The 15,241-nt window shown below is 52.7% G+C and overlaps 1 protein-coding gene across 2 annotated transcripts; it reads right to left on the bottom strand.

Moving 5' to 3' along the window:
- Nucleotides 1–810: 810 nt before the first annotated feature.
- On the bottom strand, nucleotides 811–14,583 carry TBX3 (T-box transcription factor 3). 2 transcript variants are annotated; one of them, XM_062631142.1, is made up of 8 exons: nucleotides 13,912–14,583; nucleotides 12,871–13,315; nucleotides 10,851–11,118; nucleotides 9,511–9,657; nucleotides 7,234–7,310; nucleotides 5,786–5,943; nucleotides 3,751–4,454; nucleotides 811–3,169 (listed from the first exon to the last, which is right to left on the bottom strand). In XM_062631142.1, exons 2-8 carry the CDS (start codon nucleotides 13,263–13,265, stop codon nucleotides 2,723–2,725), a joined length of 2,196 nt encoding a protein of 731 aa, XP_062487126.1. In that variant the 5' UTR covers nucleotides 13,266–13,315; nucleotides 13,912–14,583; the 3' UTR covers nucleotides 811–2,722. The 2 variants fall into 2 exon arrangements, with proteins under 2 accessions (XP_062487126.1, XP_062487125.1); XM_062631141.1 differs by having other exon boundaries at nucleotides 12,871–14,583.
- Between the last annotated feature and the right edge of the window lie 658 nt (nucleotides 14,584–15,241).

Raw genomic sequence — 15,241 nt, 5'->3', positions numbered from 1 at the left:
GGCGGAGGATGAATCACTTTCCAATATATGGGCCACTAACTGTTGACGGGAGGCGGGGGGGAATCTCTTTAGCAGAGAGAAATATATATGTTGTGCTAAAGGATGTGCTCATGGGCTGGCAAAGATACAGGCAGGAGCTGCCAGGTCTCAGTTCTCTTCTCAGTGACCTCCCAGGCCACTGGTCCAGCCTGGATGCCTGCCCCCGTTCCAGCTATTTTCTACTTAATCTCAACATATCTCGCCCAAGGGCGAGAAGGGGCGAAACCAAGGGAGGAAAAAAACAACAAACTCCTCGATTTCCAGGTGATAAGTGACTGGAAAAGCCAATTCCTCTGCCCGGACGGCAGGGAAAACGAGCCCAGCAGCTCCCGAGCACTTTACCTGGAAACTTTCAAGGAGGGCTCTGCATTAAAATTTAACCGATCGATTCTCTAATTCTTCACTTTTGCGTTATTAATTTATGACAGATAAAAGCATAGCTGAGCCTTTCTCATTAACTTTTCAAACGCCACTTAATATTGTTCCATTAAAAGAGGTGACTGAGTAGCCTCTGGATCGACTTTAAAAGCGAGAGGGATGAGGAAGAAAAAGGTACATTAAACAGCTTGCTTAAAACTCGTACTTTCCCACCAACAATTCAAACGACACCATCCCGACTGGTTCGTACTAGCTCCTTCCAGGAGAAATAGCTTAATATTGGGATGGGGGATGGAGGAGAAAGGCAGGCGAGGGATATATATCTTTCAACCCCTCCATCCTCCCAGGCACGTTGGGGAGGGTTGGGGTGAAGGCATTTCACAGTACGCCCAAGACATTTCAATAAAAATTTATTGAAACTTCAGTGACTTTTAAAAGGGGGGGAAAAATACAGAAAAAAAAAATAGAAATAGCAAGAACTTCTCAACATTTATATAACACAAAATATACCTTCATTAGTTTTGGTTTTTCCTTTGAACCAGCTCTGAGCACCTGACTTTCAAGCCAAGAAAATATGCACTCACTCAAACAAAGACAACGATAAGCACAGTAGTAAAACTCCATCGTGGGGTTGGTTGGGGGTTTTCTTTTGAGACACACCAAGGAAATGGGGGAAAAAATAATACAAAGTAAAGACACTTTCAGAATCTTCGTCTTTTTCCTGTCTCTCAAGCCGCTGGAGAAGCCTGTTGTCGTGTGTATAACTTTCTGTTGATATCCTATACGGAAAGTAGCGCTTTGAACACTGAAGAAATCGAGGATTAAAAGCTACCATGGCACATCGCCTTTCCTTTTAATCTTTCCTTCTTCTTCTTTTTTAAAGGTCTTTGATTAATTTTGCTTGTTTCTGCTTTGCCTTTTGCGTTCGGCTCCTTTACAAGAGGACGAGGTCAGGTTCGCTGGGGTGAACTCCGATTGAAAACGTGAGCCCTCAGAAACGGGGGGATTTCTCCTCTGGGTCGGGGTGTATGTTTAAAGGAATTACGAACTTGAAATGAAAACGACTAAAAATAAAACCAGAAGAGGAACAAAAGAAGACGGCTGCAGTCGTATTTACAGAGATATGTACAATGTCAATAAATTAAAGTTTAATTTCGAGTATTCATATTCCACGTATTTACAAGAGTTATCAAATAATTACATAAATACTTTGTTTTAATAATAGTGTCCGCTCTTTTCTTCTTCTCAGCATGTTTAAACCTTGTTATTGCATATACAATTAAAGAGGGAAAGCTGTGATAAACCTACAGTCAAGCTAGAGGGTTGGAGATAAAATAAATTCACCTCTTTTTCTCTTTCCAACTACACTTCTTATTGTTGCTGCTACAGGGAGAAAGGTTTAAGGTAGGTCTTATTTTTGTTGTTTTTTTTTAATTATTATTATTAATAATATTTTTTTCCCTGGGATTTGAAACGAGCATTCAAAAAGAAACAAAACCCCACCGAAATCAAAAATAACACACCACCCCCCCTCCCAAAGAAAAAGCAGACTACTATGGAACATGCAAAACCAGCCACCGGCTGGCTCTCAGGCATCACAACGATATTTGAAACACACAGCTTCCCTTAATATTGACTAAGGGGGTTGTCGTTCACAACCCGCCCAGGAAACAACTGTTGAAGAACCGATATGCGAGTTACTTACACACTTCTCTTTTGGGAAAAAAAAAAAAAACGAATCACTTCTCTTGCTTATTTTTTATCCATACGTTTGGTTTGATTTTTTTTTTCTTTATTTTTGCTTTAAGGTTGGGGTTTTTTCCTGTTTTTTTTTTCTTTTTTGTTTTCCCCCGGTTTTTGGTTCGTTTCGGGATTGTTTTTACACAGTTTAAAAAAATCAAAATTAAAAAAAAAGAAAGAAAAGAGGATGCCACAACCCCACCGGTGACCCGGCCCAGCCAGGCCGCTCCCTGCGAGCAGCCTCCGACCCAGCTCTCCCACCCCGGCTCCACTCTTCCATCCTTAACCCTCTCTCCCCCCCCCGCCCCGCCTCACCCCCTTCCCCTGCTTCACCAGATACCTTTTAGTTGATAAACGCGCACACAACACTGGGGGGTTTTATATTAAAAAAAAAACCAAAATAAAGGGGAAGAAAAAGACAAAATAAAGGGGGCGGGGGGTAAAAAACCCCAAACGAAACAAAACCCAAACACTCGCGGGGTGGAGGATGTGGTTTCTTTCAAACAAAGTGCACTGCGAGACTGATTTGAAATGAGCTCCCGAAGGCGGGGAGGGAGGGGGGGGGTTACGGGGAGCCGCTGCGGGATCTGTCCTGCTTGGGGTCGAGCCCGCTGACCAAGCGCTGGATGTTCTGCAGTTCGCTGGTGGCCGCCTCCTTGTCTGCGCCCAGTTTCGGGGAGAGGGACACGGAGCCGGAGGAGAGGGTGGACGAGCGGCTGGTGAGGTCTGAGGCGGAGTCCAGGGGCACGGAGCCGGGGCTGGCGGCCAGCCCAGCCGCTTTCCCCTCGCCGGAGCCGGCGGCCAGGCCGGGCAGGGCGGTGGTGAGGAGGCTGCTGCCGTCGGGCAGGGGCACGGGCAGCGGGTAGGGGCTGTAGCGGAGCCGCGGACGCACGGCGCTGAGGAAGGGGTGCCGGTGCACCGAGCTGGAGGCGGCGCTGGAGGCGGCGGCCGCCGCTGCCATGTAGGTGTAGGGATAGGGGAAGAGGCTTCCAAAGGGAGACATGGCCAGGCCCTGCGGGACGGGGGAGGAGAGAGAAGGGAAAGGGTTACGAGCCTGCACTTCTCCCCCCTTCGGGGGATGCTCCACGGTACCCCCACGCCGGCATCCCCGCCACACACACACGCCACTGGGAGAGCTGACAGTGGCCAAGCTGCTGCCCACGGGAGGGGATGCAGACCCATCCTTTCCCAGTGCCGAGGCCAAAACCATCCGGACCCCCGAGGCAGACCCTTCTGTGGGGAGGTCGTGGCCCAATAGGGGCAAAATCAGACAAGGGACATGCTGTCTCCCCTCATCTTCTCTGCAGGGAGATTTTCTTTCACTGGGTGAAATGCTCTGGCCCCACAGGTACAACCATACACACCCCACCCTTCCCCCAATGGGGCAGCCTCACTCCGTAGAGCTGCTTGCTGGGCCGGGGGGGCTGCCAAGACAAGGGGGCGAGGGTAAAAAGCCCCGGTGCAGTGTCACAGGAGCTAGAGGACAACGGGGGCAGAGTGTGAACGGAAGAGCTCCAGGGGTTCACATTGGTGCCCTGCTGCCCCCCTTTCCCCGGGACGGAGCCCCCCTGCTCCGGGGTGGGGGTGCCGTACCTGAGAAGCCAGGACATGCTGCTGCAGATGGAAAGGCAAAGCAGCCGCCGATGCTCCCGAGAGTCCCTGGGCTGCTGCTGTGGCCATGACCGTGTTGTCCAGTCCCGAGACACCGGCGGATGCCCCGGAGACGGTAGCGAGCAGGGGGCCCATCCCGGCGGCCATGCCGGAGAAAGCCCCCCCCATGGCGAACTGCCCAGGGTGCAGCAGCAGCGGATGCCCGTTCCCCAGCGGGTTGAAGAACTGCTGGCCGGCCAGGGCAGGGGGGAAGCCGAGGTTTTGCAAGTGTCCCTGGCTCAGGTGGGCCGTGCTGTCGGTCTGGACCGTGAGGGGGGCGAAGGGCTCTTTGCCCAGCAGCCGGTTCTCATCTACTTTGGGACCATCCCTGAGGGGGCTTTTCAGTTCCTCGCCGCTCAGGCTTCCCCCCCGGGTGCTGGAAGAGATCGTAGCCGGGCTGTGCCGGGAGTCCGGAGGGGCTTTCTCCGTCCTCTCTCGGCTCCGACTCCCCGCTGAGTCACTGGGGAAGAAGTGGCTTTTAGAGGGGCTGCCCCCCTTGTCCCGGGGGTCGTCTCCCGCGGCCGCGGCGGAGCTGGCAGGCGCTGAGGTGGTGGCTGTGGTCGTGCTGATTTTGCTCGTCTCGTTGGCTTCTAGCAAGGGATCGTCTTTGCTGTCTGCATCGCTGTCTCCCTCGCTGGGACAGAGATCTGCAAGACAAAGGGAGCCCGGGGCTGGGATCCGGAGCTGCACGTCCCTAAATCCCCATCGGGCTGGGGAGGGGGGCAGAGAGACTTCCTGGCCGGCCAGAGATTTAGGTGTAAATACTTCCTTTTATTATTATTCTATACATAAATAAATACACCCCCTACTCCTACCCCCCGCCCTATCCAAGCCAAGCCCGAGTTTTTACCCAGCGCAGCAAAACTGGCTGCGAAACAAAGCAGCGGCCCTAAGGAAGGCCTCCTTAGGCCGAGGGTTTTGGGGGGGGGCATGGCTGCCTGGGGTATCGGCACCCCCTCAGCCCAGGAGTCTCCTGGCTGCTGGAGAAGCAGTGAAGATGTAGGGTCTGCCCCGTCCCCCAGCAAGGCTGGAGGGCCTCGGGGATGCCTCTTCCAAGAACTTTTTCCCAAGTTTTCAGCCTTTTTAACAGGCAAACTTTGAACACGGGTGCACACACGCACACAGAGCAGCCTCCATCACCCCCTTCCTTCTCCTCCTCCTCCCTAAACGCATGCACGGCTTCGCTGGATTCCTCTGCACTTCATCTCCCAGTTTCAGCGCCCCAGGTGCGAAGCTCTGGTTTGCTTTTCGGGTCCCCTCCCAGCTCCCCTCCCCTTCTCTCGGCAGGACTTTAAACAAACGAGTAAAGCAACAACAAAAAAGAGGTTGTTTCCTCCTCCCCCTGCTCTCCCCCCCCCAACCCCTGGATGGATTAATACATGGGAGAGAGCTGCAGACAGCTCCCAACACCGCACGGGGAGGAATCGAGGGTGACTTTTCTATAGCAAAGTTCGGGACTGTATCCAGGGGAAAGATCCTTCCTCTAATAACAGATTCGGAGAGGAATATTAATGGAGTGACTCCAGTTTTGAACTTTTGCCCCGTGGTCTGTCTTTGCTCCCTTGACTTGGAGCTGGCTCCTTTCTGAACCAAGGAGGGGAGGAATGAACGTGCAGCAGTGGGAGAGGGAGGCCGGGGGAGAGGGAGAAGGCGAGAAACAGTGGGGAGAGAGAATGAGAGAGGAAAAGAGGGGGAACGGGAAAGATAAAAGGAAAAGAAGGAAAGAAGGAGGAAAGAAGAAAGAGGAAAGAAGGAAACAGCAAGAAGGACAGAGAGAGGAAAAGGGGTCAAGAGAAAGAAGCTAGAAGAAAGAGAAGACAGTAAAGAGAGAAAACAGAAAAGAAGGAAAGATAAAGGAAAGAAGCAATGAAGGAACGTGGGTGCTGGAGGGCAGCGGTACAGGCTGGGATCTGTCCCCTGCACACAGAGCCAGGGCTCAGGCTCTCCTTGGGAGGGAGCCGGGGGCCGCAGCTCTCACCTTTGAGGCTGGAGGTGCCGACAGCAGGCACGGCGGGGCAGGAGGACTGGGCGAAGCACTTGAAGGCCGTCTGCTCGTTGGAGGACTCATCCGAGGTGGGGTTTTCCTTCTTCTGCCTCTCGTCGTACACCCGCATGGACTGCAGGGTCAGCTGCTTCCTATGGGCACATGCATCCGCTGGGAGAGCAGACCCCGGGACACCCCAGGGACCCCCATCCCTTCCCCAATCCCTCACGAGTTCCTATCTGGGGATGACTAGGGGAATGAAGGGCCAAGGTCCCCTCGAGGGGGGAATGCCTTGGCTGCTAATGAGAGGAGATTTCTTGGAAGCAGTGAGCACTCCTCAGCAAAGGCAGATATTAAAGACAAGAGGCAGGGAAGAGGGAAGCATTCCCTGGAGATTAGCTTTTAAAAGGCAAGGATGTTCCAGAGATATGAGCCATCTTAATGGTTGCTAAGATTGCTAGGAAGTGGTTATTTTGTTAGGCACTTTATGTAATCTTTTCACCAACAATTAACCCGGAGTAAAAATCTATTTATATTTAGAGAGAAATTAGAAATCATTTCCGTCCTGTGGCTCCAGCGTTGGCTCTATTTTCACACTGGCGGACACAAGGAGCTGGCATGTGTGTGTGTGTATGTGTGCACCGGGCTCAGGGCTAGGTAAAGAGAAAGGCCTCTTGTTTTACATTACATTTCCAAGCCCCCTTTTTTTTGGGGGGGGAAAAGGGGTGGGTGGTTGTTAAAAAAGAGAAATGAACAGATTTATTCATTATCGAAACTTGAGTGCAAATGGCTAAAATAAAAACAAAATAAAGACGTATCCCCAATCAAAGGAAACAAAAATCATCCCTTTCTCTATTTTCCCCATGATTAAAAATGGAATTCTGGAGTCCATTAAAACGAGTCCTGTCCATCTGTCTACCTGAGGCACAAACTGCATCCTGCTGCCTTCAGTAAAAGACAGAGATTCTTCCATCATTAATTATTTCCATATTCACGAGATACCTCTGTCACAACAGTTTATTTGCATGTTTCTCCTCCATATATTAGGCTTTTCAATATAGTCCCCAGGAAAACACCAGAGATTGAGCCGGCAATCAGCTCTGCCCTCCCTTCTCCCTCTTTCCCAGTCCCACATACTATAATGTAATATTCCCTCTCAAAAATCTAAGGAAAACTTATTTCTCCTGTGATATATGCTTAATAATCCACCAGCCCTTTGGCAAGCCATTCCCTGCGCCATGAAAACAAAAAACCCGCATGGAAAGCAGGAAAGAATTCCCATGCAATCAGCTTGGCATGATTAATGCCAAGATCCGTATGAATTTTGGCGGGGGGACTTGTGGTTTGGAGGCAAGGCGAGGTGATTTTGACCTCTGCTCGAGTTCTGAGCTTTACCCACAAAACCCCAATGAGGCGCCTCTATATAATCTATCCAGACTCACCTTTTTTCCCTCCTTCCATTGCCGGTGTCCCGAAAACCTTTGGCAAAGGGGTTGTTGTCAATTTTTAATTGAGTGATCTATAGGATGGAGAGAAACAAAAACAAATAGGTAGGGGGTTGGGGCAGAAATAAGGAGATTTTGTGTTAAAAAACCAGCAGCAAAGAGACCTCTCTCCCCAGCGCCTGCAGGATCCCAGCAGGAGCAGGACGGGAAGGGGGAGAGATCCCTGGGTTTGGTGTGAACTTCTCTTTTCCCCAGCCCTGGGGATGCAGCTCATCCCCAACCCCCTGTCAGGGCTGGCCAGTGACCCCGGGCTGCGGTGGCAATGAAAGAGCCCCGTGTTGCTGCCACCGCATCGGAATTAATTGAGCTGTGCAATGCGATCCATGCAAGTTATGCCTGTGCTTAAAACTCTTTAAATGCCATAATTAAACCGCAAAGGAATCATGCCCACCCCATCCCCCTTGCTATAATAAAATACTTTATATAATCGCATTATGCTCCGTGTGTGCGTTGGGGCGCTGGGGGTGCCAGGAGCCAGTTGATTTTTGGGGGCAGGGGGTTGGTAGTACGTAAGTTTTCCGGTGGATGCTTGGGGTTTTCCTCGGGATTCAGGGAACGACTGTTTCTTCATGAGTTTGGAGGGACTGCGGGGGTGCAGGACACCCCGTGCCCCTGCATACAATGAGCGGAAGCTGATTCAAAGCCCTGCCGGGGCTCCCGTGGCTATAATGGGATAAGGACAACGGGAGCCGGGATGCTCCACTCCCTGTCCCGGACCGGGCTGGAAGTGCCGCAGTCCCCCCAGTTTGAGGGCAGAGCAGGACACGGAAAAGCAAATCCCTGTCTGCAGCTGAGCACAGGGCAGGACCGGCACCGGCCACCGCGTTACCACCACCCCCTCACCCCCTGCTTCCAGCCGCGATCAGCAAAGAGCAGGAAAACCCACTGCTAAAACCCAGCAGGAGTTTTAATCCAGGTGATCCCGGCCGTGCCTTCCGACGGGCCGGCGAGGGCTCCCTCCACTCCCGCCCGTCGCTTTCCGGGCGATTTCATGGCAATCAGACAAGTATGCTCATTCCGGTCCTTCAACCAAGCCGGCCCCAGCTGACAGAGCGGGGCGAACAGCCCTGCTGATAAGTCCCAAAGCAAAGTCTACTCTCTGTACACACATTTTCTTTCCATTTCCTTGCAAGCGCCCGACCGCAGAAATAGAGGAAAATAACCCGAGCCCCCGAGGGAGAAGCGGCTTTTGGGAAACGGAGGGCAGAAGGGATGGAGTCGCCCCTTTTCACTCCTTAATAGTGAAGGATGTGAAGGGACAGCGAGAGAGAGGGACGGGAAGCTGCAGCGAGTGGGCGCTGCACATCCAGACCCTCCGCGCTTAATGCATACGCGTGCAAAGTTATAATTTATAGAGAGGAGGGAGAAAAAAAATATCAAAGCCCCTTTTTTGGCTCTTTCCCTTCCTTCCACTTGACTTAATTATCATAAATTCACCATTTGCCACTCTCCCAGATATACCACCTTGGTCGCAAGCGACAATAAACCAGCAGAAACGGGAAGGCAGCGTCCGCAGCACTGCAAAACTTTCTCACACTGGCTCTTTCAGACCTCGCAGCTAAATTCGAGCGAGATATAGCCCTCTCTGATCAGAGCATATTTCTGCACCACAAAAAATAATAAAACACTGCAGGATGCAAGAAAGAAAAAAAAAATCATAATATAATAATAATAGGAACCAGACGTGCGCTCCAGCCTTATTGCCAATTGCTGTTAAAGGAGCTAAAACAGCACAAAGGCCAGGAAGAATTACAAAATCTCCAGCCCCGCTGCTCTCCCCCTCTGTCTTTCGACACACGGCGCTGATCCTCTTTTTTCCCTGTTTTTTTTTCCTTTTCTGATGCATTTTAGATTAAATTCACACCGAGAGCAGCGATCGCGATCCCCCACCCCATCCTACCTCTTTCCACATACCGGGGAGTGGTACCGGTGAAATGAAAAGGTTAAGAGCCCTAAACGGCCTCCCCAACCCCCCAGACGTCCCTTTTAATTGCCTTCCCCGAGGTCAGTACTAGGAGGGTGCCCGACCCCCTCCCCCGGCTCCTTCCTGAAGTTGGATCCAGGAGATTTGGGGGGGAAAGACGAGGAGAGGATGGGGGGGGGGGGGAGGGAGAAGAGCGGGATGGGCTTCGCGATTTTTAAGGGAACAATGCAGAGTAAAAGTTCTCTCAAAAGCCAAAGCACGTAAAACAAATCCATTCTTAATCTCCTTACCTTATCATTCTGGTATGCGGTCACTGCGATGAATTCAGTCTCCGGGAAAACGTAGGTCCTGAACGTGCTATAGGGAAGCTTGAGAATATCGTTGGCTCGGACGATGTGGAACCGGGGCTGGTACTTGTGCATCGAGTTTAAAATGGTCTGGGGGTGGGGGAGCAGCGGCCGGCAGCAGAGAGCGGAGAAAGGGGGGGGAAGAAGACGGTCATCAGGAGCAAGCACCCCCGCCTCGCACTTCCCCCCCAGCCACCGGCACTTTCTCCTCCTAATTTGCCTTCCCTCTCCTTCCTCCACTCACTCCTCCTCCCCGCCGAGCACACTCCAAACACACGCACACGCCTTGCAGCAGCCAACAAAAAGCACTGACAGCTCCAGCTCGCCGGAGTTAGGCTCAACCGCTGGCCCTTTCGGAGGGGGAAAGAGGGGGAAAAATCCCAGCATAGCTCTCCTAGGAGAGGGGGAGAAAACTGCCTCGGGTCGGGCCGCAAAGTGCTTTGATTTCGAAGTGAAAGAAACTAAAAACGAAATAAAAATTAAACCCAAGTGAAAAAGCAGCAGCAGCTACAAGAGCAACACAACCGCGAGAGCCTTGACTAGGTCTAATTGCTCGCCCCAATCCACTTAAGGCCTTCTGCGAAAGGCAAAAATGTATCGTCTAATCAAATCACAGCCAGCAAATGCAATCTTCGGCACATTAGAGATCCCCCGACCGCGGTCACCACCAGCAACCCCCGGCTCCGAGGCGGAGGCTTGCCCAGGAACAGAAAGAAATGGCAAGGATCGTCAGAGCACTTATCAGCAGGTTTGTTTGATTTCACTCTTAGGGTAAGTTTTTATCTCTGCACACCCGGTAAATGTAAAGGAGTGGATAGACATGAATGGGCAACTTGACCTCTGATTTTGGTCCCTGTTTATTTTCACTCCGGCTTGCTTTACATTATCCAGATTAATATATATTTAAATGTTTGCATACTTAGGCCTTTAAGCCCTTTATACACACACACATATCATTTTCCTATGCTTAAAAAGCGTGATCGACTTTATTAAATAAAATAAAATAGATACAGAAAGTCACCACAGCTCTAACAAATACCCAGTTGCTCTGTGCTGGGAATATACCACTCTAAAGTTAATGCTGAATGGCACGGAGAGGATACATAATAAACTCGAGCGTTTCACCCTGACATCAGGAGCACTAAAAATGAGGGACTGCTGTAAACCAGGCCGAAGCGCGTTATTCCCTATTTCCCTGCCACGGGAGCTGCAGGCCCAGCTCTGGCTGGAGCAGGGGGTCCGGAGGTAAGGAGGGGGCAAAGCAAAGGGGAAAATGCACTTACAAATCCGTGCTTGTCAGAGATGTTGTTAGTGAGCTTCAGCTTGTGAAAGGTGACGACTTTGGACATCCATTGTTCGCCGGTGGCCGGGCTGTCCGGGTGGATGTACATTCTCTTTGGCATTTCAGGGTCAGCTTTCCCGGCTACCATCCACCGGGAATTATGGAATTTGTACCTACAATCATCCGCCGCCACAATATCCATCAATAAAATGTACTTGGCCTTTTTATCCAGTCCAGTGCATCTCACTTTAAATGGAGGAAACATTCTCCTATGGGCAGAGAGGGAAGGGGTTTGGGGGGGAGTGTAAAGAAAAGACAAGACGAAAATAAAACATCGTTAATTACAGCGTTTAAAGACGCTCCTGATTCTCCGTAGCGCTTCTATCAAGCAATCGCTTCAGCTCGAAGCAGCAAAAAGCCTCCCCCCTCCTCCGCCCACAGCGAAACGGTTGCTCAAACGGCTCAAAGTTTCAGGAGAAAATGGTCCCTGGGATGGGAAGCAGAGAGGGAGAGGTTCGTGTTCCTTAGGAATCTGCAGGCGCCTTCTCCGTGCCACTCCTGAGCCCGCAGAGCCTCAGCTGGGGCTCTCGGCTCTCCCTTTATTTTCCTGCTAAACAAAGAAATGCGAACAGCTCGCACCCCGATAAAATACCTATTCCGCATGATTCTGACCCAGTCCACCGGTGGGGAAGCGCAGAGGGGATGTTTTCACTTTACAGAAGAGGAGGGAAAATAAAGCAGCCCCTTCGGTTGAGGCGGACAGGGCGGCTGCGATGCTCCCCCCCGCCGGGGACAGCCCATGGTGTGCAGGGGGCTGCCCGCATCCCGCACCGCGCTACCCGGCCGGGCTCCGAGGTGCAACAGGATACCACAAATTTGCTGTTTATTATATCGAGCGGTTGGCATTCAGCGATCTCAAAAGGAAACACATGACTTTGGAACATGTAAGAGAGCTGAACACCGGCCGAGGCTTTCGCGCAAAAACTTTTGGACCACAATTAACACAGGAAAACTTCGGGAAAGCAGTAAAATGGGCGAGGGGGGTTTTAGTCTTTCCCTCCTTGCTGCTCTTAGTTTGGTTTTTCTTTCCCCTGAGCCTGCAACTGGTGCCCTGCAAGTGGGTGCAACTCCAGCAAGGCAGAAGAAGGCCATCTAAGAAGACTTTTCAGGAGTGGCTTCCTCGAGTCATTTTCCTGGCAAATTACACGCGAGTTGTTTTGGAGGTTTCTAATAAAGCCCCTTAGAGAAACACCAGAGTGCAAAGGGGGTTTCCCCCCCTCTGTGTCATCCCTGCGATAGGTAGAGTTGTAAAAGAGAGCAGATGTCAATAGAGAGAGGGATTTCAGGTGGGTAAAGCCCTGAAAGGCAGAAGCGCGAAGCATGGACGAGCCGGGTGGGTTCATTCATTCCCGGGAGAAGGTTTCACGACCGCAGGGACGAGAGCTACGGGGCCGGGACCGCTGCGTGCCTTTGGCAGCTTTTTGTGCTTTTCCAGCTAGAATTAGTCAGCACAAATGCACGCCTAGATCCCAGCAGAGAGAGGCATAAGGGAAGCGACAGATAAACTGAACCTATCTGCCCTCCTGCAGCTCCTGCCTCGCCAGCAGCGAGCCGCCGCTCCAAAGTATTTTTCCTTCATTCCCCCTTCTTCTTCCTGAAGGAAGAAAACCTACGTGCAGCAGGGCTGAAATCAGGCCGGCTCCTTTTCCAACCCCAAGTGATTTTCTTTCTGCTCCCAGTTTTCCCCAAGTAGCATTAAGCTACTGAAGCACGAAGGGACCCTCTCGCTGAGCAGGGCCGGTTCGTGGCAGAGCCTTTCCCTGCAGTGTTGCTGCCCGAGTTGGGCTCGGATCTCTGGCTGCCTAAAACTCCACGTAATTCCAGGTGAAAGGAGTTTTATGGAGAAAGCCGCCGGTGAAAGAGCCTTGCTCTGGAGCAGCTTGGTGGGGTGCTCAGGGACTGACGGGTGAGGGAGAGGGGTGGAAACAGAAGAAAGACGCAAACCCCCGACCCAGACCTACCTTCCCGATTTGGTAATCACCATCTCCGTGCCTCTTTTATGGAATTGCTCCCAAAGCTCTTTGGCTTCCAGATGCACTTTCGGATCATCTTCCACCTCTTCTTCTGGCTCCAGAGTTTTTAAAGGCCTCAGATGGGCTGCTGCCTGGTGACCCAGGGAAGAAAAGGGGATACCAGTCTCTGCAGCCCCCACTAACTGATCCATGATGGGTTTAGCCAGAGCCCCGGGAAGGGAAAGAGCAGCCGCCCCGTTGGGAGGCAAAGCCAGAGCCGGGAAGAAGGGAGGTTGATGTCCCAACACAGCGCTCATGGCAAAGTCCGGTGCCCGGTGCGGTAAAAAAGGATGATAAGCCATGCTTGTCCCAGGAATTACTGGATCTCTCATCGGTATATTCATCCACTCCACTCCTCGGTCTTCCTACTGCTGGAGTAGTCCCGGAGTGGTTTCTAACAGCACATCATGAAGAAGAAAAATTAATAACAACAAGAAAGCACCAAAAAAAAAAAAAAAATACAGGGTGGGGGGAAACAAGCTCTAGACAGCACAGTACATGGGGGAGAGGCAGAACTTCTACAGCCTACAACTTCCCGAGCCGGGGCACATCCCCAGCCCTCGGGACAGCGGATTAACAGGATTGTTCATTATTAGTCCTGCTTTTTTTGCCTTCGGTCTCTGCGGTTTGCCTCTTTTTTTGTGTGTGTCCTGAGTGGAAGTCCTTGCGCTGGAAAAGAAACGCCGAAGAAGGGAAGGGGTGTGTGGGGGGGTGGAAATCCACCGGGTTCGCTGTCTGCTCCTGTTGCCGCAGAAGGGCTGGACAAGCCGAGATCCCCTTTTTTTTTCTTCTTCTTCTTCTTTCTGTTAGTCTCAATCCCCCGTCTCTTCTTTCGTGGCGGAGGGTGACGGCTCGAAGCTGGGTTTTCTTTTTGGGTGGCTGGCTCTCCCCCCCCCCTCCCCCCCACCCCTCCACCTTTCCTCCGTACGGTCAGGCTGCAGAGCAGAGGCTGGGAAGGGAGGGAAAGCAGAGAGAAGAAAACAAACCCACCCCCCCTTCGCCGGCCGAGGAAGGCTCCTGGGCAACCTTCAGCAGGAAAAACTTGTAGGGAAATCTCGGTTTTGCCTCGCCTTCCCCCCTCTCCAAGAAGGAGCTGGTCAGGGTGCCCTGATTTCCATCAGGATCTCTTCTTTCACCCTCTTCCTTTTCCTTTTTTTTTTTTTTTTTCCCTTCTCTTTCTCTTTCACTCTACCTTAAAAATAAAAAAATCTGGAATAATTATACTCCTGTCTCCTCTCCAGCAGCGCTCCAGCAAAGGAGAGAGGGAGAAAGAGAGGGAAAGAGAAAGGAAGGGGGGGGGGGGGGGGAAGAGAAAGAGAGGAAAAGAGAAAGAGAGGGAGAGAGGGAGAAGGAGCCTCTCAGCTCTGAGAATTCCCTGTGAGTCTGTGCTCTGCGTGCACCAGATTGTATGGATGTGTTGTGGGTTACAAGGGAGCTGGAGCCTCCTTGATTGGCTCTTTGACGCTTTCGGACCAATTGTGAGGCTCCATAGGCGTGGTTTTGACAGGTCGAGTGGAAGGGGGACAGAGCCGAGTTATAAAAAGAAGGTGTCGGAAACTGTAACGCTGCAGCAAAGCATCACTAGTACTCCGGGCCGTGTGAATATGTCAACATGATCAGAGGGGAGGGCGCAGGCAGCGCCGGGGAGGGCGGCCGGCAGCACCCGCCTCTCGGGGGGGGGGGGGTGGGGGTGCTCTTGGGGGCCGCCTCCCCCCCCCAGCCCCGGCTCCCCGCGATGGCCGGCCCGGGTGTTTCCAGCGCTCTCTCCTCCGCCCGCCTGCCCCGGTAGGAGCTTCCCAAGCAGCGGCTGCTGGCAGCGCTGGAGAAGCGGCGAGGGCACGCCGGGAGTTGGGATGGGGTGGGGGGGCTCCATGCATGGTGGGGAGGGGTCCGGCTTTGGGTACCCCCCTCCTCCGCAGCATCGTACCCCAGCTCTGCCTCGGCCCGCAGACGGAGGGGGACGCACGGTGCGCTCCCCCCCCCCCCCCCTTAGCTTCGGACCCACCTCGGCCGGCCGCAGGGCCCACAGCGCTGCACGCCCATCCCCGCCGCGTCGCGGCTGCCGCCGGTCCCCGCAGCCACCGGGGTTGGTGTTCGTCATCCCCCCCAACTCCCGTTCCCCCCCAACGGGAGAGTTGGTTTCTTTAAACGAGGCAGGACCTCTAGGCCGGGGGGCCGGAGCTTTCCTTCCCCCCACAAATCTGGGGGTGAGCTCCCGGAGGGGTTGGGAGCCTGGCCGGGGGATGGCTCCGCGGGTCCCCCCCCCCGCCCCGGCTCGGGGCTCGGCTCCGGCTGCTCCGGCTGCCGCGGCCGCCGTTAT

Source organism: Pezoporus occidentalis, unplaced genomic scaffold, assembly GCF_034315485.1.
Source record: "Pezoporus occidentalis ecotype Australia unplaced genomic scaffold, CSIRO_AGI_Poc_V1 ctg37, whole genome shotgun sequence".
Lineage (NCBI taxonomy): Eukaryota > Metazoa > Chordata > Aves > Psittaciformes > Psittacidae > Pezoporus > Pezoporus occidentalis.
The sequence above is the reverse complement of the archived record's forward strand: the minus strand, read 5'-3'. Positions and strand labels throughout refer to the sequence as shown.

Coding starts and splice junctions, on each gene's coding strand:
- TBX3 (XM_062631141.1), bottom strand. CDS start 13,265: ATGAATATACCGATGAGAGATCCAGTAATTCCTGGGACAAGCATGGCT. Junction 11,119..12,870: donor GTGATTACCAAATCGGGAAG/GTAGGTCTGGGT, acceptor CTCTGCCCATAG/GAGAATGTTTCCTCCATTTA. Junction 4,455..5,785: donor CGGCACCTCCAGCCTCAAAG/GTGAGAGCTGCG, acceptor TTTGTCTTGCAG/ATCTCTGTCCCAGCGAGGGA.